Source organism: Lycium barbarum, chromosome 5 (assembly GCF_019175385.1).
Source record: "Lycium barbarum isolate Lr01 chromosome 5, ASM1917538v2, whole genome shotgun sequence".
NCBI lineage: Eukaryota > Viridiplantae > Streptophyta > Magnoliopsida > Solanales > Solanaceae > Lycium > Lycium barbarum.
In genome coordinates this window covers 127,356,706-127,383,995 of record NC_083341.1, presented here as the reverse complement: position 1 = coordinate 127,383,995, position 27,290 = coordinate 127,356,706, and the positions used below count along the sequence as shown (strand labels likewise).

Genomic DNA, 27,290 nt, shown 5'->3' with positions numbered 1-27,290 from the left:
AAAACAAAAACCTTCCTAGAAATCAATACCGAATTTCTGTTCTGTTCAGATAATTTCAGTATATGTAGCCATATTTTCTATTTAAGATTAATGATAATCAATGTTTAGCTGTTTACAGAAGAATAAATTTCAAGTACTCATAACAAACTGTTACTTCATTTGAGGAATTGATTATTGTAGTAATTGTCATAGAAGAACTTAATTAAAACAATCAACTACAGTTTGATAATCTAAATCAAGCATGCCTTTGTGTAAAGAAAAAAGAAGACAGGTTAGAGACAGATTGAGCTTTGCAAAATCTTGGGCAGAAATTATTGTAGGTTTAGAGGGGAAAGGAAATAAAAAAACAGTAAATGGTAGAAATGGTTCTCAATCTTTTTCATTTTTGACTTACAAAGACGAGAGTAGACTCCATGAGGCTTAAGCTGGGGCTTGATCAAGTTGCTTTAAATATGTCAGTACTAAAAAGATATTAAAACAATCTCATTTAGTCCATTCATAAGAGTAACAATCACTTATAATTTGTTGAATTATATCTTGTAAAACCTTTTTGCATTGGCCATTACATACAACGTACATTCATAGAAGCAGGATCAAGTTTCTACACATACTAACTCCATTAAAAGCAACCCCTAATTTGAGTTTGAGGCAGCTTTTAGTTTCTCAAACTTCTTGAAACCTTCAGCAAGTTTCTCAGATTCCGGGATGAAATCCTTCACTGTTTTGTCTGCACAAAATCTCTCAGCCCATGCGACTAATTTCGGAATCATGGTTTCATCAAATATTTTTGTGGAAGTCAAAATTTCTTCTGCTTTAAGCCATCCCAATAAGCTCCCAAGAACAATGTCAATGTAACCAATGTTATCTCCACTATAGAAAGATTTGCCTTTGCTGCATTTGATGAAAGCTTCCTCTAGCAGCAATGTCCCTTCAATCACTTTGTCTCTCACTGCTGCCTTTGCTTCTTCTCCTTCTGCTTTCCTATACTCTGCTGTTAATGGAAACCACTGCATACAACATTCTATATTTAGATAGTAATATTATTACCAACATGAAAAAGAAAAAGCTACACTCTAGATTCAAAGAAAGGAAAAGGATGCTGCAAAATTAACCCTGTACTACATGGAATATTTAAATTTTACCCTCTGCTATACTTTGCAGGTATTCATACTCGTATTGTTAATAAATCGTCTTGAACTTATGCTTGACTTTAACAGCGCTCTAGCATGGATTGGGTCGATTTCACGTTTAAGGTTGGAGCTTCGTTGAGGTCAAGGCAAATACAAGATAATTTGGTAACAACAAGAATATGAATGATCTCAAAGTATAATGGAGGATAAAATTAAGATATTTCGTATAGTAGATGGTTATTTTAACGCTCTTCCCTTCAAAGAAGGTCCTAGTTGCAACTTCACATCACATTTTCTTTTATAACTTCAGCAGGAAAATTAGGAAAAGTTGTAGATTAATACCTACGCTTGGAAGTTGCAGAATCCTTCAGGACATGGCAAAATCAGCAGAAGTGGACTCAAATTAAATAGCAAAAACAAAAAGAAAATGGAAGCAAAAAGAGGTTAATGTATAGCAAAAACCTTACTTTTTCATCAATATAGGCTGCCCAAAACCGGGCAGTGGCACGTTCATAAGGATCAGAAGGAAGTATGGTGGGACCATTGCCCAATATAGGCTTTATCGATGTATTGCACGATGAGGAGAGACTCACAGATAGTCTTTTCAGCGTGGAAGAGAACTGGGACTTTCTTACTAACAGGATTTGATTTGAGGAGAAGCTCACTTTTCTTGAAAGGATTCTCTTCGATGAATTCATGGTCGATGGACTTCAAGTTAAGGGCCATTTGAACCCGATTCACAAAAGGGCATCCATTTCTTCCCAGAAGCTTTACATTGCTGGTTGCCATAGCCAACTCAAGGACTCTAAATGTAAGCAATTTAGGACAGAATTACTCTTTTTATGCCCCCTTAGACCTCGTCTGAACAAACAATGTAGGATCAGCAAGATTCTCTTTGCTGGCGGAGAATACTATTAAGCTTCTATTGTCTACGAAGTAATCTTTAAAGACTGCAAACAGTATCTCTATGTGTCATGGATCTAGTCCTTTATTCATCTTTTAATATTTGGCCTATAGTTTTTAATAACTTTAGTGACTCACAAGATGAGTGTATCTAAATTTTCTACTATTATAGTTGGATTGAGAACTAGTCAACAGACAAAATGAGATCACCTTTACCAGCATCACAATAGTTAATTCCTTCTCCTAACTTAAAATAATGAATTGGCAACCATAAAATTCTTCCATTTACCACAAATGTGAAGATAACAGTTCATGCTACTACCAGAAATAATAAGTTAATGTCCTCTGTTGCTTAAGGCAACCCGTTCAGGTTTGATTGTGTTGTAACTCACCAAGAATTTCTATATATTTCAGCTCGGCTATTGCTCAGAAGATTTTCAGTTTTAAAAACAGAAACAAACATCAAAGAGACACATATAGAGTTAACCAACAGATAGTGTAGTTCTTGGCTTCATGTACGCAGTTCAGAGTAATTTATTACAAAAGGTATATTATCCCTTTCAAAGGCCAAATGTTGTTTTCATATATATGGTCTTAGCTAGAGATTAAAAATAGATACCAAGACTTCATAGGCTAAGCATATCTTGAAAGAAGAAGACGGTACAGATTTAGCTAGAAGCGTCAGCTCTAATTTTGGGTAGAAGGGCCTTAGCAGCCTCAGCAAGCTTATCAGTTTCAGGCATGACATCTTTGACAGCACTATCAGCACAAAAATCTCCAGCCCATTTGTATAGACGTGGAATCTTGGCTTCATCGAGCAGCTTTATGTTGTTCATCTTCTCAGTCACGCTCATCCAACCCAAGAAGCAGCCAAGTGCAATGTCAACGTATCCGATTTTGTCTCCGCCAAAAAACTTATTGCCTTTGCTGCAATTTTTGAAGGCATCTTCCAACAACACCAGACCTTCGACCACAGGATACAGTGCTGCCTTTATGGCGTCGTCTCCTTGGGCTACCACTAAGCGACGAAGTAATGGAAACCACTGCAGCATCAATTAAAATGTAAATACTACTGCAACCACTGCAAAGAGAAACATGAACCTCGCAAAGAATTTGTTAAGAAAATAGACCTTATGCCTAAATCAACCTCAACTAGGTAATGAGGTGATGATTGCGCAAGACCATATAAAGAGACAACAACCTATTCCCTCAACTAATGTGGGATCCTGACACTTTCCCCCTCACATTCAAGACTGAACACCTGGAGCGTGAACAACATAATATGGGGGCCAACATTGGGTAAACCAAGAATAGGGATGGTAACCAACTCTCACGCAAAAGCTAACTTAATTCCAAAAGCTAGCTCATGACGTGAGGATCTCTGTTCTTTGACAGATGTACCAATGTGAGTGTCTGATGGAATCCAATATTTAGCCTATCTAAATGAAATATAAAACACTACTGCAAGTTCTCTGTGTTTTTGTTCTTTGTCAAATGTAGTACTCAAACTACTAACATACAATTAAAGGTAGCTATCAATTATTAAGCAGAGAAATTTAATAGTTAGACATAATTAATATAATCAGCAATTAAAAGTGTGCCATTCCTAATACTTAAGCTTTTAGATGAGATGATCAACCATTTTGACATAGTATTAGAGGTGCCACCACCACTCAGAAAGCAAAAAGACACTACATTTTTGGCCAATGAAAAAGAATCAGACACTCACATAGGAGGCATAATATAATTAAGTAATTTAAAGTTTGCTTTCCAATAACTTAAGCTTTTAAAGACAAGAAGAGAGATCATGAACACACAAGAAACCAGAAATGTGTACCTTGTCGTCGATATAACAGGCCCAAAAGCGGGCAATGGCACGATCACAAGGATCAGAGGGAAAAATAGAGGGACCAGAACTCCAATATTCATCAATATACTGAACAATGATGAGAGATTCACAAATGGGCTTTCCATAATGAATTAGAACTGGGATTTTCTTGTAAACTGGATTTGATTTAAGGAGAAGCTCACCTTTTGAAGCAATTTGTTCCTCCAAGAAATCATAGTCCACAGATTTTATGTTAAGGGCTATCCGAGGCCTCATGACAAATGTACTAGGCCATGATCCTAATAGTTTCACATCATTTTCAGCCATGATCAAAGAAGAATTAGAAACAGAAAATGCAATTATAGAGAGAGGAAATTAAGAAGCTAATTAAATAGGTGATGTTTTCAAAATATTGGGCAAGAGTTTGAGATATAAATAGTGCTTAAAGTGTGGTGTGAAGAGCGGACTGTGAAGTTAGTTGGCAGTGTGCGTGGGTGAGAACATTAAAATGAGAGGACCTTATAAGTTTGTCCATTTGCTGTGCAAAGTTCTTCAAAGAGACTTTGACAATTTAAGATTGCTCCTCCCCCTCCATCCCAAAAAATTTCAAACATTTTGAAACTTATAACTTAAATACTTATGTCATTATATTTGTGTGGTTATAAAACTTTTAAAACTCGTGTTCTTAAACATGTTGTAGCATTTACGTGGCTATGAAAGCTTCTCGCTAAGGAAATATAGGAATGTGTCTGTCTTTTTAGAATGAACTAATAAGGAAATAGTGCCAAACAAAGTGGAACGGAAGGAGTAGTAACTAGTAATTGGTGTATTAAATTATACCAGGATTAGTTATACATGATTCAAAAGACGAACCATGATTGAATCAAGAATCATCCACATGAACAAGATATTAAGGGGGATTTAGTTTTAAAACAAGCAATGAAATCGCCCTTTACCAGTATCACAAGAGTTAATACCTTCTCCTGACTTAGAATAATATATGACTTCTGGAATGACAAGTCAATATGTTCTATGCTGCTCAAGGCACCACACCAAGACATCATTTAGAAATAGCCAACAGATGCTATATCTTGGCTTCTTGTACTCATTTCTGAATAGCTTATTACACAAGGAACAATGTATTTTTTGACCAGTTCAAAGACCAAATGTTGTGCTCATACATCATCTTTGCTAGAGATTGAAAATAACTACCAAGACTTGATAGTCTAAACACACCTTGAAAGAAGAAGACATATGAACTTAGCTAGATGCTTGGGCTCTAATTTTGGCCTGAATGATCTTAGCAACCTCAGCAAGCTTATTAGTTTCAGGCATGACATCTTTGACAGAACTATCAGCACAAAAATCTTCAGCCCATTTATATAAACCTGGAGTCTTGGCTTCATCAAGTAGCTTTACATTGTTCATCTTCTCAGTCACCCTCACCCAACCCAAGAAGCAGCCAAGTGCAATGTCTAAGTATCCAATTTTGTCTCCACCAAAGAACTTCTCACCTTTGCTGCAATTCTTGAAGGCATCTTCCAACAACACTAGGCCTTCGACCACCGACTCTATTGCCGCCTTTTTCGCGTCCTCTCCTTGTGCTGCTGCTATGCCACGCAGTGCTGGAAACCACTGCAGCATCAATTAAAATGTCAATTTTATCCGTGCCAGAGGCAGGATTTCAAAATGCAAGAATGTCAAACCTGAGTTTCGAACCTACGATGTAAAGCAATTTTTGAGCCACTTTACTACTACACTACAAACTTCTTTCATGTCAAGAGAAGTCAATAATTTATATGTATGGAAAAGATTGCACAATAATTTATATGTATGAAAAAGATTGTTTTTACCCTATTTGCACACTACGAAGGGGATTAACTGAACCCCCCTTCAACACATGTAGTTCAACCCCTGATTTATACTACTACAACTGATAAAGAAAACTTGAACCCACAAAGGGTGTTTCGGTATGGAGGAAAATATTTTTTGGAGTTCATTTTCCAATTTTCTCATGTTCGGTTAATCAAAACTCTTGGAAAACATTTATCTAGGAAAACAAGTTCCTTAAGAATGGGGAAAATGACTTCCCTGTGGAAGTAGGGAAAACAAGTCGTACAAGTGGCATTCCACATTGATTGTCTCCTCGCCACCCTCGAACACACCTCATCTTCACCCCCAACCCCTACCCCCACTCATACTCACCCCACCCTCACCCCCTATAGTATTTGTCCAGATTATATAAAATGCTTTTTGGATAACATTTTTTGCTTAAGTACCGAACACAAAAAAAAAACACTTATTTTCCTTAAAAACATTTTCCATGAAAAACGAACACACCCAAAGAATCCAATATTTAGCCTATGTAAATGAAATGCCAAATACTACAGCAAGTGCTCTTTGATTTTTTTTCTTTGCCAAAATGTAATGGTATGTTTTGTGGTTGATGCCACCTACTTTCTACTTCATTGTCTGATAATATTGTGATTACTAACGCATTTTGGACTGTTTTAAATGAGCTATAATAAGATTACTAGTACAATTAAACTGTGATCCATAATAACCTTCTTTTTCTTTTACTCTTTCACATTTTCTCTCTCCGTTTAGCCAAAAGGACAGAAGGCAAACAACTTAACAAGACTAGAGCCGGCTATAGTCTTGTACGTCAATTTTCAGAAGAAGAGATCTTATCACTGAAGAAATGAGTACTAAAATATTTTCTAGTGTTTGGTACTTCTTTTCTCTAAGAAAACATTTTCCTCGTCGACCACACCTAAAAGTTAGTACGACTTTTCTCTAGGAAAACATTTTCCTCGCTGAACACACCTAAAAGTAAATGTGACAGGCTAAAATGGATTTATAACCTAACAGTTCACAAAATATTTACATGTTTAATTGGAAATCATTATCATGTTAATTAATTGCTCAAGAGTCGTGATTAACAACCTAGCAGTCCGCGAGATACTAACGTTATAGATGTCATTATCATGATAATTACTGAGAGTCGCCACTATTACACACACATAAAGGCGGAAAATTTTACCACAAGGAAATCTATAACACACTAAGAGCGTGTTTAGTAATTAGGGGGAAGATACGATGCTGATATGTGTTAGGATTTAAATCCCAAATCCGACCTTTGTAAGCAGGTTCCCAGGAAAGATTGGAGGGTCACAGCTGGACCACTTAAATACCAACCTCCTTAGACAGAACCTACTTACGCAGTGATGTAAGCGAAGAATAAATAGCACACACAGATTTATAGTGGTTCACCCTCAATGTGAGAGCTACGTCCACGTTGCTGCTGCAGATCTTATTAAAGAAGAAATATTACAAGTGTTTACAACACTCAACCTCACAACCCCAATCCCAATTACACTCAAGAATTTTACCACAGAAAATTCTTTCAAAGACCTTCTCTTACTTAGGCCTTTCACTAAGAGTATTTCTCTTAGATTTTTTTCTCTCTTTGGGATGTGTTTAGCAAATGATCTTGATGATATCTTACAAATGAACCATAAGCTACCTATTTATAGGAATGAATTTCCTATGATGAGGTAAGCGCTTACATCACAACTATTATGAGGTAAGCGCTTACATCACGACTATGTGAACAAAAGAATTGACTTGTTTGGCCAATTCCACACCTAACAATATGTTGGTGGAAGTACTGATACGTTGTTATGTTGAAAGATGGGCTTGATTCTCGGTGGAACAAGTGGGAAATCTGATTCTCAGGGGGAACATAAATTATGAGTTTGTCATCATCAAAAATAGAGAAATTGATAAGTTATGCTATTTTATGTTTTGATGATTTGACAAACTAATTCGAGGAACCAGATACGTTTTTAGAGGAACAGAAGGGATCAATTTCTAGCCGTTGCAAAGGTCAATTCTACAGTTGTAAAACTGTTGGTACTGTACCGACTGGTAGCAGTGCAGCAACACAGCTGCAGTTCGCTAGTGGCCAAAACGAATGGAATGTCGCTTTCACATCTACGCACTTGCTCCACCGATATCAACAACATGTTACAAGTGAAAACCTAACACTTGCAATTCCGAAAATCTCTCATATCTTAACTGCAAGCCGCCGCACTCCAAGTGCTCTCACCAAGAACAAAGCTGCCACAACCAGAAGGACCAGTTCCCTTATCACTGAAGATGTTTTAAGTCCTTAGGTTTGTTGATTTTGTCTTTTGTTCTTTAACTTATATTCCTACGCTGTTTTCAAGAAGTGTTTGGTAGGTTTATTTCTCAAGTGTTCTGAGTTGTACACTTAGCTAGAGTTAGTCAAAGTGTGTCTTTGCAATAGAGTTATTGTAATGATCTTGCAATAGAGTTATTGTAAGGGGAGGGACTAATAGTTTAATTCCTAGGTTGCAATAGTTTGTAATCTAAAGATTTGCTCATTTATAGTGAAGTTTGAGCAAATTTTATTACAGTGGGTTGTGGTTTTACTCCCTTGAGCAAGGAGGTTTCCACGTAAATATTTTGTGTTATTTATATTCTGCATGACTTAAGGAAACAGATAGAGAACTTGGTCCTCTATACTGTTTAGTGGACTCGAAAAAGTAAATACATGAGGAAGCCAAAGGGGGTTCGACATCCACTATATATATATATAAAATATGTTTTTAACTATGTATAAACAGTGTAATTTTCTGCCGAAAGGAGTTCCGAACCCCCTCAGTTATACCTGGCTCCACCCCCTTCTCCACCCCTTTTGAATTTTTCCAGATTACATATAAATGTTCTTGGAAAATTATTGTTCTGCATCCGTACCAAATACTAGAAAATAAATAAGAAATTCACTTATTTTCAAGAAAACATTTTCCTACCTACCAAACACACCCTAACAGTCCAGTTAACTACCTTATATACTACGCATCTCTCTCTCTGTAGAATTTGTATAGGGCGCTACATGAGTGTATTTGGTACGACGACAGTCTTTTTTTCGTGAATCTTTTCTCTCATATTTTTGTGAAAAATATATATGTTAAAAATTAGTGATAATAGTATTAGCAAATTAGAGATCGTTTTAATAAATTTTTTGAGTATTGACGATTAAAAATAATGTCCAAGTATTAATCGGAGCAAGTACCAAGAAACTAAAAGTTAAGATAATTATAAGGAAAAAAAGAACAACAAATATTTTCCGGTTACACCACAAAAATAACCACACATCATAGAAAACATTTTTCATGTAAAATAACTTTGCCATACCAAACACACTCGGGAATAAGCATTTATAACTCAAGAGTCCCGAGCCGAAAAGGCATTTTTTTCAATGGAATAAATCAAAGGGGCATGTTAAAAATAGGACAACCCAAAAGGGGTTGTTTCTGTGGCTTACAAGTTTTTAGACGGCCAATATCAAACGTCCGTTTGGTCTGGCCCCACTTTTTTTTTTTTAGTGAACTTTAATGCAAAGTACATATACAGTCCAAACCAATTTTCCAATCAATGTGTGCTTTAACTTGTAAGTTAATAAAATATTATTTTAAAGCCCAGAAGCCGTTAAATAGGGGTCCAAATTGTTTTTAGAGCCCGTTTGGATTGACTTATAAGTTGCTAAAAACAGCTTATAAGTTATTTTTAGTTTTTTTAGTGTTTGACTAGCCAGCTTATAAGCTATTTTGTGCTTAAAATAAGCTTAAAAAAATAATTGAGCCCGCTTAATTTAGCTTATCTAAAACAGCTTATAAGCTGCTTTTTTTAAGTCCATCCAAACAGGCTCTTAATCAAATCTTTAACGTGGCATTTTATATTTTTCTTTGAATTCGCTCATTAAAATGCATGGTTCAGTCACTTGTCACACCGTACCTACTAATTTGGTTGGATTGTTTGTATTTTTTTTATTGATCACATATAAATAAAGAAAAACAATGAATAATAGGGGCGTGTAGGCATTTAAACAGTATTGGAGAAATCTACTCGAAGTATTTTTTTCAAAGATTGTTTGGAAATACTTTTTCTTCAGAAATTTGAATCAAGACTATAATCATGTTTATAAGAATTTAGTTTTTGTAATATTGAAGCAAATGTGTCTAAACGGTCCAAACTAGATCTATCACAAATTAGCTCGGGATTAAGGTGTATCTTTATTATTTTTGTTGTTGTACTTTTTGATACTTAATATATATATATAAGCAGAGACAAAAGTACCTCATTAAGCCAGGTAACAGCATAAAAAGAATATATATGTTTATCGATATTTTATTAAATGGAGTGAAATATGTATTTAATGGTATAATATCAAATAACAAGCTAATAAAAAAGTCTCAATTAATACTAACAATAAATGATGCAATAACAATAAACAAATAACATAAAGACGAAAAAATGAAAAACGTCCAGTTTGAAAATACAAAAGGATAAGACCCATTTGAACATGAGATAAGAGAAAAAAGATTTTGAATCATGATTAAAAAAAATAAAAGTTTAAATGAAATTATTTCAAGTAACAAGTCAAAAATATGAAAATATAGATAAAAATCTCATGTAATTATCTTGACAATTGAAGCTAAAATTCAAATTTATGTTGTAAATAAAAGAGAAATAATTTAATTACAAATAATACTAAAATAATAATTATAAAAAAATAACAGTAAAACATTTCAATATACTCCTTCAGTTTATATTTACGTGTCCACTTTTGTCAGTGCACGTCCCTTAAGAATTACTAAATGAAGTATATATTTTACCATAATACTCATAATAATTAGTGTATAGTGTCAATAAACTTGAAGAATGATTTGAAAATCAGTAATTAATATTAAGTGTAAAATAAGTTTTTTTTTCTCTTGATATGCTAAAATGGACGAGTAAAAATGATAACGTATTTTTAATATAATGAACAAATAAAAGTAAACGGAGAGAGTAACTTACATCATCAGGACATCTAAAATTGTATATACAGAAAAATTATGATTGGATTGTATATGTAATAATTGTTCGCATACCAGTTCACGGTCCCAATAAAAAAAAAATTGTTTTTGCTACCTGCATAATTAATTAAAAGGGATAAGGCACTATTACCCCCCTGAATTATACCCTAAATTGCTACGACACACCTTACCTCTCTTTGGGTCCTATTACCCCCTAAACTTATTTAAAATGGAATAATTACCTCCCTAAACTTATTTAAAATGGAATAATTACCCCTCTAAACGTTGACGTGGCAAGGAGAGTGCGTTTCACTCTCTTTGAGAGAGTGAGAAACATAAAAAACGGGAAAATTTAATTTTTTTCTTAAAAATCTGTATTTTCTTAAAATATGAAAATAAATCTAGTTTTCCAAATTTAGTTTTAAAAAACGGGTTTTCCACATTTTAAAAAAAATAATTAATTTTTCCAAAATTTTATAAAAATTCAGTTTTTTCACATTTTGACAAGAAAAACACTTTTTCCGGATTTTATTTGAAAAATAAAAGTGTCCTAAGAAAATGAAATCATGAAAATCAAGATTTTTTAAGACATTTTTAAAAAATAATCAAGTTTTCCGTATTTTTAACAAATCCATTTTTCCATATTTTAAAAAAATTCATGTATTTAGTTTTGTTAAAAAAAAACGGGTTTTCAAAAAAATCAAATTTTCATTTTTTTAAAAAAATATTTTAAAAATCATTTTTTTAAAAGAAAATTTACTTTTTTAATCCATGTTTTCAGTTTTTTTTTTTAAATGGGTTTTAAAAAAAAATTGTCAATTTTTGTTAAAAAAAACTGGTTTTAAAAATCATTTAAAAAAATCAGTTTTTTTTTTAAATTGACACGTAAGCTGAAAAAAAAATTCTAAAACAAATAAATACACATGTGGCAAGAAGAGTGTATGTCACTCTCCCATATGAGAGTGGACATCAGCATTTAGGGGGTAATTATTTCGTTTTAAATAAATTTAGGAGGTAATAGGATCGAAGAAAAAATAAGATGCATCGTAACAACTTGAGCTATAGTTCAAGGGTGTAATAGTGACTTATTCCTAATTAAAATAAATAGATTCCTTAGCAGTTATTGAATGAGCCTACCATCAGTGACAAAAAAAGTTCTTCTTAAAAAAATTGTGGAGCCCACAGCACAAACAGACGTTTGGTGTGGGCTGTCAAATTTTTTTTAAGTGGCAGAACAACCCTTTTGGTTTATCCCATGTTTAATATGCCCTTTTGGTTGATTTCCTTGAAAAAAAAATGCCCTTTAGGCTCCGGGCTTCATAACTCAACTATAGGAGACAAGAACAGAAGAAACTGAAAGCAAGAAATTGAAAATTAAGCACACACCTTATCATCAATATAAGTGGCCCAAAATCTGGCAATTGCACGATCATAAGGATCAGAAGGAAGAATAGAGGGACCAGAATTCCAATTTTCATCAATATACTGAACAATAATGAGAGATTCACAAATAGGCTTTCCATCATGAATTAGAACTGGGATTTTCTTGTAAACAGGATTTGATTTAAGGAGAAGATCACTCTTAGAACCAAATTGTTCTTCCAAGAAATCATAACCCAAAGATTTTATGTTAAGAGCTATACGTGGCCTCATAACATATGGACTAGGCCATGCACCTAATATTTTAAGATCATTTTCAGCCATGTTCAAAGATGAGAAGAATGAAGATGCAATGAAGTGATGGTATATTTGGTAAGTGTTTGGTTTGAGATATAAATAGTGGTGGGGGCAAATTAAATAGAGGCGTACCTAGTGCATTAATTATGAGCTCGCTGAACTGTCACTTTGATTTGAATTGTTTATATGCACTACACTATTTTGCATGGTCAGAACTAACACTCTTTAATTTATGAAATTGAATATTTTTTATATACTAATTTAATATTTCTTCTGTCTCAATTTATGTGGCATCATTCGAATTTCGAAAGTTATTTTTTTAATTGTAGAATATTGAGTTGATCTACTCTAGCTTAACATTGAAGATTAGTCAAATTAACTTCAAAGAAGTGAGATATCACAATTGTTAGAAAGAATAGAAGAATAATAGAGAAATTAAAGCTTTGAGGCGTGAAAAATCACTATCATTCAAAAGTTATTGCTTGTATATTCTTTGGGGATTACAAGTAAATCTCTATCCCGATACAACTAAGCCTGAAATCATACACGCAAATTGTATCGCTACTTCATGAGTCCATACTTATAGACAAGGGAGAATTTAAGCATAAAAAATGGGTCACTTGAACGCATGATCACCCGACTAAACTCAGTATATTATGTATATAATTCTTAAAATATATCTAATATTAACTGAAGGAACACATGGTCAAACTAGATTGAGTGGAGCACTGGTTAAGCCTTGGGTTGAATCCTTTAAGGTTGTGGGATCGAACCTAACTAAATACACTTTTTTTTTCAATGGTGAACTCATTCTCTTAAAATCCTGGATTCGCCTCTGCTTATAGAGGTTTAGAAGAAGACTGTTTCTGAAGAAACGCTCCTTTTATGAACAGACGCTTCTGTTTAATTTAAAATTTAACTATTAAATAAACAAAAACAAAAATTGTTCAAAATAAATAAGGCCTTTATTTAAAGATCCTACGTGACCCAAGCCATCTAGATATATAATTAAATATATATAAATCCATATATCTTATAAATATGTCATTGTTCATCTCTAAACTACACGGGCTTAGCTGTACGTAGCCAATATAATGGCATCTGGCCATGGATGTGGGACTCACCGCACATTACAAACTACTTTTACAACAACTAATTTGAGATGGGACAAATAAGATATTATGCATTTTGAGTGATTTTGTTTGATATTCCCTCCATATAAAAAAGAGTGTCCATTTAATCATTTGCATACTCCTTAAAAAATATTAATTTTTATATAAAAATAGGTAATTTGACTAAACTGTCCCTAATTAAATAGGTATTGGTATTTGATCACATAACACTTAATAGGGATAAATCTGAAAAAATAAGATTAATTCTTTCTTGATTTGATAAGTGGACACTTTTTTTGATCGAAGAAAAAAAGGGTAAGTGAACACTTTTTTTATCCGGTGGGAGCAAATAAGGATCATTTCTATCTCAATGTTTCACTACAAGAAAAAAGATATTTGGCAACAATTTTTTTTTGTTGTTGCCATAGACTGATTATTGTTGCAAAAAGTACTTTTTGGCAACAAAAAAAATATGTTTTGTTGCATAAACTTTTCGCAAAGGCTGTTATTGCAACGACGTGCAACAATTTTTTTTTTGTTTCCAAAGTTCTTTTTGCAACAAAAATCAATACTATGACAACAAAATTAAATTGTTTGGTAACAAAAAAGTTCATTTGTCAACAATAAAACTAAGTTGTTATCAAATATTAATTTTTTTTAATGTAATTTTTATACTTTCTTGTAGTGTTTATGAAATTAAAACATTAGCGCATAAGCTGAAAGAGACATTGGGCAGTGAAGGCCTTCACACTGAACAATTAATTTTGAGAGTAGTTAACAGATAAAAAGTTACATGGATTTTGGAAGATGGTTGTTGGTAAGCTTCGTGGCCAAGAATTGACCATGTTAAAGTTGAAATTACTAGTACTTCATTGTGATGCTTTTCTAGTTCTAGAAGTGGGACCTGAATATTATCCTTCCGGAAGAGGCTTAAATATGACATCAAACTATCGGAAATAACTCATCTATGCCACTCGTAAATAGTTTGGCTCATTTATACCATCGTCGTTACTAAAATGGCTCATTCATGTCATTTTTCATTAATTTGGTTTGGATTTTTTTATTAATTTGGGATTTAAAATTAGGCTAGTTTAATTAAGCAATGTGTACATCTAATTGGAGGCCATGTGTCATATCTGGTATTGTAAAACCGGTGTTAATAAAAAATAGCATGAATGAGTCATTTTGGTGACGGTGATGACATATATGGGCCAAACTATTGACGAGTGATATAAATGAGACATTTTCGATAGTTCAATGACATATTTGAGCCTTTTCCGTTATCCTCCTTTAGTTAACTTCTTCTTTTCTCAAAAACTTTTTTAAAATATGTTATTTCTTGAATATATTTGTCTTAGTTTGACAAGGCATGTAGTTTAAGAAAGTTTTTTTTTTTTTTTTTTTTTGTGGTTTTAAATTAAAGAAATATAGAATGTAATAAAATGTCCTTTAATTTTATGGTCTTAAATATGACATGTGAAAAATTGAAATTAAAGAATTATTAAAAAAAGAATGAGACTTTTTTTTCAAACGTACTTAAAAAAAAAAGTAAGAATTTTTTTTTGAAATATAGGGAGTAGTTCTTTGCAAAATAAATATTCCAGTCCCATTTTGTTCAAAAGAATAGTTAAAACTCAAAAAGTCGGATTCAACTCAATTAAATTGAAGAAATTGATACAAGGAACAGTGAGTTTATTTGGGAAATAGGGAACACTGAAAGTCTAGGGCCAAAAATTAAAGATCAGTCCATATGATTGACAACTTTTTTTTTTTTTGCGGGGATTGTCCTTCATTTGGGGTGTCTTTAATTTTTGGCCTTCAAATTAGTGGTCTTTAAGTTTTGTCTTTCGCTTAATATTTCGAGATTGTGTGTTCGAACCTCAGCTCAGTAAATAAATAAAAAAAATTCGCACGACAGAATTTCGCGAGACAGAATTTTGCAAATCATTTAAGGCAGAATTTCTGCCTGGAGAACAAAATTTAAAAACCACCATTTTGAGGGGTAAAAATCAAAGACTACCCTCCAGCGATGGACAATCCTGCAAATTGCCTGAATGACAATACGCACAATTTTTTGAAAATCTAGTGTTCATGGGCCAGTTTACGTCAACTTAGACCATCTGGGAGGTAGCCCAGTTCATTTATATTGGGCCGTCCAACACAATGGGATTATTTACTTAGTATAGCCACTTTCTTATCATGTATTTACAAGTTAGCCACGGTTTAAAATGTTCTATAAACATTCCACTCTTCACTCCTTAATAAATAATTGCTGGTTTCATCGAGATATTCCATGACAATGCAAAGATCTTATTGACACAGTAATTGGCCTTCCCTTTCTCATTAAAAATACGAGTAAATTGAAGGTGGAGCGTGTAGAAGACATGGAAGATAATGAAGAAGAAGGATTAGTGTTGGGATTCATATTTGCGTATGTAGAAAATTGTAGACTCTCGAACATGAATACATGATCATCACTAAGAAAGATGGAACAACTACTAGTTGTTGTCAAAGAAGAACATGGTAAGTTTGGGAGGAAAAGTAAGATCTAACTAGTAGAAAATTCAGTGGTGAGGATTTAAGGGGCGTGTTAATGGAGGTGCGTATCTAAGGAGGGTTATAACCACAAAAAAGTTTAAAAAATAAATCCTAGGCCTAACAAAACCGCAAAAGGTAGCTCATGAGGAGAAGATTGTCCAAGACCTCCTATCTCACTTATGTGATACTCCAACAAAAATTATCTTGGTTGTTACTAATAGTTAATTAGCAGTGCAAACTTCAGATATTGGTCTGAAATTTACTTTGAGTCGTTCAAACATCATACTACTGATCTAAATTTTATTTGAACCATTGAAATAAATTTAGAGAGAGGGGATAGTGGCTATGAGTGATGTACTGGTGTGACGGGTTTGCTAATGGTGTTTAAGGGACACATTTGTACAAAAATTGTAAACTAAAATGGATATAGTTGCGCTAATCCCATGTTTTAAAGGCATCCTTAAAAGTGATTACTTGTGCAAATGGCACTTGTACCAACTTTTTTATATAACTAGATAAGATTGGCCAATGCAAAGCACGGGCCCAACATTTTACATTTTTAGTAGCTCGTTTATATCTGCTCCAAGTGCAGAGGCGCCAAAAACTAAAGAAGTCTAAACCGTAGAGAACAAAAGAATGCAACATTTTACTTTACAGTGATCCAAATGAACCATTTAACCACACCACATATCATTGAAATCAGGAAAAGTGTCATCGTAAAACTCCAAATGATGACATATTAGATTCCCTAGGTCAAAACAAAAAGGAATGGCAACACACTATAGAAAACACTATAAAAAATTTGATAGTTTTTGACAAATTATAAAGCTCGAAGGGAATTGGACTGTTGAATTAGTTAGCATCCATGTCAAAAAGCTTCAGGTTTCTCAGCAAGACAGTCTCATCAACGATACATTTTAGAGACACTGTCCTAGTCTCTGTTGGCTCCTTATTTAAAAGCGGAAGTTTTGAGCACCTCATCTGGAAGTTCCAACATCATGATGCATCAAGCAAACCCTAAAAGAGAATACCATATTTATTACTCTTTGGTTCATCTGTCATTTTACACATAAGCTAAAATGTATCTCCTATATAGCCACTGGGAGTAGAAGATGAGTCAGAGAACTATGATGTTTTATTAAAAAATAACACTATAAACCTTCCTCATAGAATCCATTAACTCCTTTGTCCAACATGCCTGCATGACAGCCCAAGTTGCCAATCAGTGTCTACTTAATCAGTCATAAATCCTTCTTGCTTCATCATAGAGAAAAGCTCAAGTATTCCAACATTTCACAATTTTAGTAGCTCGTTTATATCTGCTCTAAGTGCATAGGCGCCAAAAACTAAAGAAGTCTAAACTGTAGAAAACAAAAGAATGCAACATTTTACTTGGCAGTGATCCAACTGAACCATTTAACCACACCACATATCATTGAAATCAGGAAAAGTGTCATCGTAAAACTCCAAATGATTACATATTAGATTCCCTAGGTCAAAACAAAAAGGAATGGCAACATACTATAAAAAACACTATAAAAAATTGATAGTTTTTGACAAATTATAAAGCTCGAAGGGAATTGGACTGTTGAATTGGTTAGCATCCATGTCAAAAGCTTCAAGTTTCTCAGCAAGACAGTCTCATCAATGATACTTTTGATTAGAGACACTGTCCTAGTCTCTATTGGCTCCTTATTTAAAAGCGGAAGTTTTGAACTCCTCATCCGGAAGTTCCAACATCATGATGCATCAAGCAAACCCTAAAAGAGAATACCATATTTAGTACTCTTTGGTGCATGTCGTTTTACACATAAGCTAAATGCTTCTCCTATATAGCCACTGGGAGTAGAAGATGAGTCAGAGAACTATAATGTTTTATTCAAAAATAGCAATATAAACCTTCCACATAGAATCCATTAACTCCTTTGTCCAACTGCCTGCATGACAGCCCAAGTTGCCAATCAGTGTCTACTTAATCAGTCATAAATCCTTCTTGCTTCATCATAGAGAAAAGCTCAGGTATTGGCACGGGGCCAATATTTTACATTTTTAGTAGCTCATTTATATCTGCTCCAAGTGCATAGGCGCCATAAACTAAATAAGTCTAAACTGTAGAGATTAAAAGAATGCAACATTTTACTTGGCAGTGATCTAAATGAACCATTTAACCACACCACATATCATTGAAATCAGGAAAAGTGTCATCGTAAAACTCCAAATGATGACATATTAGATTCCCTAGGTCAAAACAAAAAGGAATGGCAACACACTATAGAAAACACTATAAAAAATTTGATAGTTTTTGACAAATTATAAAGCTCGAAGGGAATTGGACTGTTGAATTAGTTAGCATCCATGTCAAAAAGCTTCAGGTTTCTCAGCAAGACAGTCTCATCAACGATACATTTTAGAGACACTGTCCTAGTCTCTGTTGGCTCCTTATTTAAAAGCGGAAGTTTTGAGCACCTTATCCGGTGTCACGACCCAACCCCGTAGGCCGTGACTAGTGCCCGATCTGGGCACCCAGACACATCTATCAGGTGCTATCTCAGATTTTATTAACCGCATTCTAGTATATAGCAGAAGCCGACAAGACTATATTTTAAATTTAGATAAATTCCAGAAAAATTTCGGCAGAGTTTCCTTTGTTTTACGGACTATCCAATATACCCTGCGCACAGAAAATACCAACAAAGGCCACACAGGACCAACAAAGCAACATTTAAACATATGCGGACCGGCCGCCGCGGCGAATGGGATCGCCCAAACACAACATATACACGCATTCATACAGGAAGACCCCCAACCCACAAACATGTCCACAGACCTCTAAACAGACCGACAAAATCATATGACGGGACAGGGCCCCGTCGTACCCCTGAGTGACGTACATTTATACAATAGCAGGAGACTGTACCAAAAATATAGGCTCCGGATAAGAGAGCGCCTCAGAACAGCGGAATAAGATCCTAAGCGGGCGGATCAGCGAACCTGTCGTATGTACCTGCGCGGCATGAAAACGCAGCCCCCGAAGAAAGGGGGTCAGTACGAAATATGTACTGAATATGTAAATCCTGAAGTAGAGAAACCAAAATCATAACCGGAAACAGAACGAACAGAAAGGAATGCAAAAATCCAGAATACCAAATGCATATTTCAAAACATAAGGAATGTGTACAGAAACATATGCCATATCATGTCCGGCCCCCGCCAAGGGACTCGGTAGACAGAACGTGGTCACCCTCCCGACGCTGGTGCCACAACACATAAGGATCAGAATAGGGGATAACCCCATAACATACCATGTCATGTCAAATGGCCATATCGGATCATATCATATCATATCATATCAAAATAGTGTACATGGCACATCATACTCCACAACCCATGTACACGTATACCTGCCCCCTCACCATCGAGGCACGGCGAACAATGTAGAGGAATACACTTGACAACATATCCTGGCCCGGGCTCAGTGAAGGAAACATTGAGACATCCACGAGTGGAGTAGTGAGAAACTAATGCAATATGAGACATAATACATTTTACAAGGACTCGATGGAGTATTCCGAACAACAACCGTATTAATGAAACCGCACGATAGTCACGGTGAGTATATTTACAAAATAGATTATGTGATAATAGTCTTCTTGGGATCATTTCCATATTCCAAAATAATTTATAAGACTTAATAGAATAACTTAAACAAGTGTCATTTAGTAGTCAGAAGAGTAGTTAAGACGTTTCCTTTAAAACTTCTCAAAATAGGTTAAAATGCAATAAGAGTGAAATCGAGCATAGTGGGCCCACCTCGGGCCAACTAAAGTGATAGGCTCAATTTACGTACATTAAGTCTATAGAGTCATCCCTGGAGATCTTCAAACAATCTCCTAACTTTCCAAGCAATTTGTGTAAACTTACCAAATTCTTTCAACAAAACGTACTTATAGGATTCAATTCTATTGAATGAAAAATGGACATTTTCAGATTTAGTTTGCTATAAACAGAATATCCCCCGAGGTTCAATTTCAAACCTAGTACATCTAGGACATGCCACGAGAAAGAAAAGGATAGCTTTACATACCTGTCGACGACTATCCGTGAATCCCTTTTGCCTCGTTGCTCTTTTCGCCTATTTATATAAAAGTGACGTTATCGTTAGTAACTATATTTCCTAGTTCGCCACTCTATAGTTCATTCTTCTATAGGACCTACATTCCAGTCTATATATATGTTCTCACTTAAGTATTCTATTATCTAGCATTTTGGCGAAAATTCGGCAGCACTTCCCCTTATAGGTTCACCTATCCAAATTTCCAATTGTGTTCCCGTAGACACAGAAATACCAGCAACAATACATGGGCACACTTATACTTTCAATTCCTTCAATCCAATAAAAAAAAGCGACAATATGATCGTATCAACACAATTCCAACTTTAACTTTTCAATCTTTTCGCCATATAGTTCGGGACAACAACAACTATAATTCTACTTAAAATTAACTATCATGCTTGATAAAAAATAACTCCTGCTCACGGCCCAAAACAGCAACATAACATTACCATTTACAATTTCTTGTGATCAACACTTATCTATCAAGTTTACAAAAATCGCAATAACTTGCAATTGTCCAACTCCAACCAAACAACAATAACACGTTTAGCAACATTGTCTATATAACTGCAAGAGACTATATTAATAGCATACTAACTCCTACAACAGCCCATAACGACTTCAACTCCACTTTTTAACCATCAATGTCTTCATTCTTATTTTAGAACCCATGACAACAACAATCAACATTCAAACTAAATTAGCCCATCCATTTACATAAAACAGTCCACGGTTGGACTGTTTTTCCCACTTCCACATATATCATTTCTTTTACATCTTAACTCACATATTTAAAATGCAAACAATACACCACTATGTCCATAACAATAAACAACTAAAGTATCACATAAAACGGTCCATTAACTCCTTAAATCAACTCCTACACGGCTTCAACACAACCACATACAAAATTCCACAATTTTCATTCCTTTCAAACACACTACATCATTCAAACCATCCTTAATACATGTACAAGAAATTCAAACATTACTTCACATAAGCCCTTCACACGGCTAACTTTAAATTTCAACAACATTCAATACCAACATGCACCATTTTATACATATTCACAATGCATCCAACTCATTCTAAATGTAAAAGAAATAACCAATTCTTACCTTGGATACTTGACCCCAATTTGTGTCTTAAATCTTTATACTTGTTCTTGCTTTTCCACCTCTATCTCCTTGTCTTCTCCTTAGAATTTTATTAAGCTACAAACTGTTTTTTTTTTTTTAAAACCTCAATCTGGCCGTGAGAAGTCATGCATATGCTTTCTTGTTCTTGAAAGTTGATATCCAACAAATGCATTGGAAAATGTCATTTGCACTTTGCCTTATTCTATGTATATGGTTTCCCACCATGTTACACGTACACCCCCACTTGATGATTCAACATTCCACCTTGTTTTGTTAATTTTCAGATTTGATAGTGTAAATCTTAATCAGGTTCCCTCACTTAGTATATATATTGATCAAGGTGTTGCAAAATAACGGACCCGGCTCCCCTCCAGTAGTGATCTCCTCATGTTCCTCCAGTGCTATCCTAAATGAACTCCACGTGTCCTTTTAATTTTTAACGGACCAGATGCATTTTGCTAACCCAATTAATATTAACCATAGTTACCAGCATTTCTCTATCCTCTTTCTTCAAGCTCCCCTCCAGTGGTAATCTCCTCCTGTCCCTCCAGTACTATCCTAAATGAACTCCACTGTCCTGTTAATCTTTTAATGGACCAAATACATTTTGCTAACCCAATGATATTAACTATGATTAATATTATCTCTCACTTCGGTCCTTCCTTCTCACTGTAAGCAAAACCTCTTCCTTAACTATCTAATCTCTTTGAAAAGTAAAACAGGAAAATGCAGATGTCCAACACAAATCACTCTTTTTTCATCACTGTTTTTACTCACACAAAAACAAAACACATTTCATACCAAGTCACTCAATAACTAGAGGAGAACAAATCTAAGGATGCAATTGGGTTATAAATTTTGAAAAATTCGAAAGTGCATCCAACCACTTTAAAACTAAGTTCCGGCGACAATGGGTATCAACAAAGCTTTGTTTGTTGTCTTCTTCGAATTTAAAAACTCGTCAACTTGAAATTTCTTTAGAACTATAAACACCAACTAAAGGACCTACAGAGAGGGCATGAAAATTGGAAAGGGAAAAATTGTTGATGCACTTGAATGTAGAATTTGGGTTTTTCTTTGTGAAAGGCATAAGAAATTTTCTTGGATTTTCTTTACCTCTTGCTGTTTTTATAATTGTATTCTTCAATTGAGGAGGCTGCTCACTCTGTTTTAACATTTTTCTTTTGATATTATTCCTATTAGTTCCAGTTACTTGGTTTACACAAGTAAATTTTTACATCTACTCGCTCTATTTTCTCATTTCTGTATAGATTTCGGGGCGGAACGAAAGCAGTGAAGAAAGAGGATAGAGAAATGCTGGTAACTATGGTTAATATTAATTGGGTTAGCAAAATGCATCTGGTCCGTTAAAAATTAAAAGGACACGTGGAGTTCATTTAGGATAGCACTGGAGGAACATGAGGAGATCACTAGGAGGGGAGCCGGGTCCCAAAATAACTATACACTTGGACATACTACTTTTTTCTTTTCTTTTTGATAAGTATATCATCATAGAATCGTTCACTTTTTATGCAATTCTGTAGATAGCTTGAATAATAAAGAAGCACCAAACATAAAGGTTCAGATGATCCTACTCCACAGGAATGTACAATGCAGTTGCCTCCATTACAAGCTCCTTCTCAGCATATCCAGATGTCATTTCACGAGACCATATTATCTTTTTAAACAACATCTGAGTAACTCCATATCTCCAGCTTTGAAATAACTCGAGACATCAAAATTTTGATCTTAAATGCACGTTCATTAAGATACAAACCAACCCCTTAAAATATTAAAGCTCTGGCAGAAAATAAAATTCAATAGGCAATAAATATGGGTTTTGTAATACTAAGAGCCATTGCGTTTTGAGTTAGTGTCTAACTATAGTCTAGTACTCACATGAAGGAATGAAAAACTGAAATATATACTCGACATATATCTCCAAAAGGAAATTTTAAAAAAATGATATTTAGACTTAAAAATTGATTTTTTTCACTAACTTTAAACAATAACAACATCACTGATGTAAATATCTAAATCAAAGGTGACATTAAAAAAAAAAGTTAATAATGATTTATGAAGGAAAAGGCCAAATTCCTTCTTTGTTTGATAAAAAGGTAAAGTAAGGCCAAGCAGTTCAAGGTTGTTCGTATTTATTGGTAGAAGCACTTCTAAAGGGCAAGGACAAGCTCTCTGGCAATAAATGACCGTGCGAACAGTTCTAGTTGTATCCATTTCCCTGCTGTGAACTTCTCAAACTTTTTTTACATTGTTCCTTTATCTATTCTTTCTTCCTACCTAATTTTCATATTCTTTCTAAGGTGTACACTCTTGAATAGTCAAATGAGAGAAAACAAAGATTAAAAGTTGTACTTAATTTTAGCTAAGAAATTTTCAAGGCTCAAACCAGTCTCTTAAGCTTCGATCTAGGTTAAAAATCACATAAAAAAGGCATACCACCCAATAAAGCCGATATCAAGATCATGCTTTAGAAAATGCTCAAAAGATTGTTAAAGATTATTCTTGTAACTGACATACCTTATCAGAACGATATTTATGCTCTCACCACATTACGAAGCGAATTCAGGGTTATTCAACTGACCAACCACGCTGTCAAGTATACATGAGCTCCATATGTCATATTTACTCCAAATTCAGTATAATTGTTGCTATCCATCATTACCCTGTAATGGTAATTGAATTCAATATGAAATAAGTATAGATCCAGTCACGGTCTTTTTTAACAATTACAATGATAGCCATGCCAAAATGTTCAGAATAGAACACAAAGAGCTATGAAACACGCGATCAAGATGGAGGAATATGAAGAATTTCATATAACAGACAACTTAGCTATAGATGTTCAGTCAAGAAATTGGATATAATTTCTCAAGAATAATTGTAAGGTACCCAAGCTTTGAGGTCTAATTTCTAAATCTATTCAAAGTAAACGTTCAGGTGCTGTTTAATCTGTTTCATAATACTTGATTTCCTTTTGTTGTCATCTTTATCTCACAGCCAAGAAAATAAAGTAGTGGATGTCGTATAAATATCTATACTAAATCCATTGTTAAGCAAATATCAATTTTTTGTTTTGAATAGTGATCCATACTTTGATAATCAGCTTATAAACATATCTTTGATATAGCCAATGCCAAACACTTCCCACGAGTTGGAGACTATTTTTGCAACTAATACAATCCTACCAGACTATATAGAACTAAAACCATTCACCCCGCCACGTTTAGTTGGATATTCAAAATTTCTTTTCCTTCTCAATTTCACCCCGCCGTTGGTCCGTGAGATCCGTTGCACGATTGCCACGCGTCAATACCGTCCTGTCATATTGTACTGTCAATCGTACGGGTGTCAGATCGTACGACCATCCTAATCCATTTTAGAGTTTTTCTTTATTCTTTAGGGCCTCATGTTGTATGAAGCCCATGAGGCGATACTATAAATAAGGGTCACTACCCTACTTTTGAAGGGTTGGCTTCTTGAACTCTAGAACATTTTGTATTAGCAAATATATACAAATCTCTCTCTCAATATCTGATTTTGGTCCGGATTTATTGTGTTCATCTTTAGATTTGTGCTATCAAACAATATTCAACATATTAGCATATACGTTCAGTGCATACCATCAATTATTACTTAGATTATTTTTTTTTGGCAATAAACTGTGAATATTACCATACCAACAAACGAATGGGTCATTACACCTACGAGAGCATCTATTTTAGCACTGATAGACCTCTAATTTAGCAGCTAGTTACAACGTTTTGTATAAAAGAACTACATTTCCTACCTCTCTTTGTATCTCTAACTATATTTAGCCTTTCCGTAATTACATTTCGTATCTGTTGAATGACCAAGTTTCTGCTCACGTTCTTTCCTTGGAAAATCATGCTATTTCTTGCCATCCAAGTGTAGTAAATAACAGCACCATATACAGCTGCTGCTATATCTTTCTTGATCCGTTTCCAGTGTTTAGACTTGATGATCTGCATATCTTCCTTGATTTCTCTTTGGTGAACTTTGACACCTAACCATCCCTGTATTGAATCCCATATTCCTCTTGTCCATACACACTCTGAGAACAGATGGCTTGCTGTCTCAGCTGCCCCATCAGCACACATAACACACTGGTTCTCTTCACATCCCAGTCCAATTTCCTGCATCCTTACTCTAGTAAGCAGTCGACCCAACACTGCTAACCAAAGAATGAATCTGTGTTTTGGTACGGCAACTCGATTCCATACCAGTTCTGCAATGTCCCACCTTGGTGCTTCTCCAATCAACTGAATATATCCCTTAGTTACTGAATATTGTCTATTTGCAGTGAGTGTATATCGTGCATTTACATACCAGTTGACCATTTGCAATTTGAGTTTGTTTAACCTTTTCCAGTACCAGCTGCAGTCCGATGGAGGGTCATGGTTCATGAAGTCATCAGAGTTGTTCATATATACACCTTGCACCCATTTAACCCACATTATATCCTTCTTCTCCATTATGTGCCATATTAGTTTCCCAACCGCTGCCATATTCCAGATTTTGCACCCCTTAATGTTTAAACCCCCTTGGCGCTTTGGTCTACACAACTTTTCCCACGCAACCAATGCGATTTTCTTTTTCTCCGTTGTACTCCCCCAAAGGAACTCCCTACATTTCTTATCCACTTCTTTTATGACACTTTGTGGCAGTATGAACACCGATCCCCAGAAATTGTGCAGTGAGAAGAAGACAGAATTTATGATTTGTAGTTTACCTGCGTAAGATAAGTGCCTAGTGGATACAGTTCGAATCTTTTCTGTGATCTTTTGACATAGTTGATGGCATTCCAATTTGTTCCATTTCTTTGGTGATAATGGTAAGCCCGGGTACCTTATAGGAAATGAGCCGATTGCATATCCCGTAATTTGACTTATCTCTTCTTTCGTGTCATCGTCTACTCCAGCTAAATACAGACTTGATTTATCAACGTTTGCTTCCAAACCTGTTGCTTCAGTGAAATGCCCCAAAGCTTCCATAATTCTTCGCACAGATGCTGGCTGTCCCTTACAAAATATCATCAGGTCATCGGCAAAAACTAAGTGTGTTAACCCCTGCTGTTTGCACATCGGGTGGTATCTAAAATCTGGTAGTTTTGCCATTTTGGCCAAGACTCGTGATAAGTATTCCATGACCAACACAAATAGCAAGGGGGAAATAGGATCCCCTTGCCTCAAACCTCTTTTCCCCTCAAAATATCCAAAACTATCACCAAAACTATTACTTAGATTATTCATAGTTAATTCTATTCCATTTTCTCTCAATCAAAGAATAGATTAAAATTTATCACATATCCTATACCTCACTCATAAATTTAATTAATTATCCAAATTTGGGGTAAACAGGTCATCCATGCTATGGCAGCATATAAAAAGCAAGAAAAATTACCAGAGTAAAAGACAAAAGTCTGACAAAAGATAAACAAAAGGTTTCATTCATCTTTAGAGTAAAAACTTAAACATATTCAACATAAAATAAAGAGACTTTAATGAATGAATTTAAGTCTTTTTACATAGCACATAAATGGGGAAAAAATAGGGAAAAGGCCAAAAAAAGGAGAAAAAAAGATAAATAGAAATGGTGGCCATGGAGAGGTGCCAAATCACCTTGTTTATTTCTAGCTTTATATTATATTATATATAGATTGGATTGAGATCCACAGTAAAAAATGTGATTAACATGGATTTAAAATGAAGTTAAGAAAGCAAGTTTACATATTGTTGTTGTACATTATTAGGATAAGTGAAATCAAGCAGCTAATTTAAAGAATTAGACTCGCATTATTAGGAAGCTTTGCTCAATAATTAAGAGGTATGATGATAATTAAGAGGATTGAAGATATCTTAGTCTTGGAATTTGCTAAATTTTCTTTTAAACTACATGTACAAATTCAAGGAAGTAACTTTCA

General features: G+C 34.5%; 3 protein-coding genes and 1 pseudogene across 3 annotated transcripts; all 4 read right to left on the bottom strand.

The window, feature by feature from the left end:
* Window positions 1–488: 488 nt before the first annotated feature.
* Window positions 489–2,386, bottom strand: LOC132641483 (glutathione S-transferase U17-like; annotated as a pseudogene).
* A 124-nt stretch (window positions 2,387–2,510) lies between these two features.
* LOC132641481 (glutathione S-transferase U17-like) lies at window positions 2,511–4,779 on the bottom strand. The gene is made up of 2 exons (XM_060358497.1): window positions 3,871–4,779; window positions 2,511–3,076 (listed from the first exon to the last, which is right to left on the bottom strand). The coding sequence occupies exons 1-2, from the start codon at window positions 4,186–4,188 to the stop codon at window positions 2,702–2,704; spliced, it is 693 nt and encodes a 230-aa protein (XP_060214480.1). The 5' UTR covers window positions 4,189–4,779; the 3' UTR covers window positions 2,511–2,701.
* Window positions 4,780–4,924: 145 nt separating this feature from the next.
* LOC132641479 (glutathione S-transferase U17-like) lies at window positions 4,925–12,515 on the bottom strand. Its single transcript, XM_060358494.1, has 2 exons — window positions 12,135–12,515; window positions 4,925–5,496 (listed from the first exon to the last, which is right to left on the bottom strand). The coding sequence occupies exons 1-2, from the start codon at window positions 12,450–12,452 to the stop codon at window positions 5,122–5,124; spliced, it is 693 nt and encodes a 230-aa protein (XP_060214477.1). The 5' UTR covers window positions 12,453–12,515; the 3' UTR covers window positions 4,925–5,121.
* A 12,574-nt stretch (window positions 12,516–25,089) lies between these two features.
* On the bottom strand, window positions 25,090–26,619 carry LOC132639766 (uncharacterized). The gene has a single exon (XM_060356187.1). The coding sequence runs from the start codon at window positions 26,617–26,619 to the stop codon at window positions 25,090–25,092; it is 1,530 nt and encodes a 509-aa protein (XP_060212170.1).
* Between the last annotated feature and the right edge of the window lie 671 nt (window positions 26,620–27,290).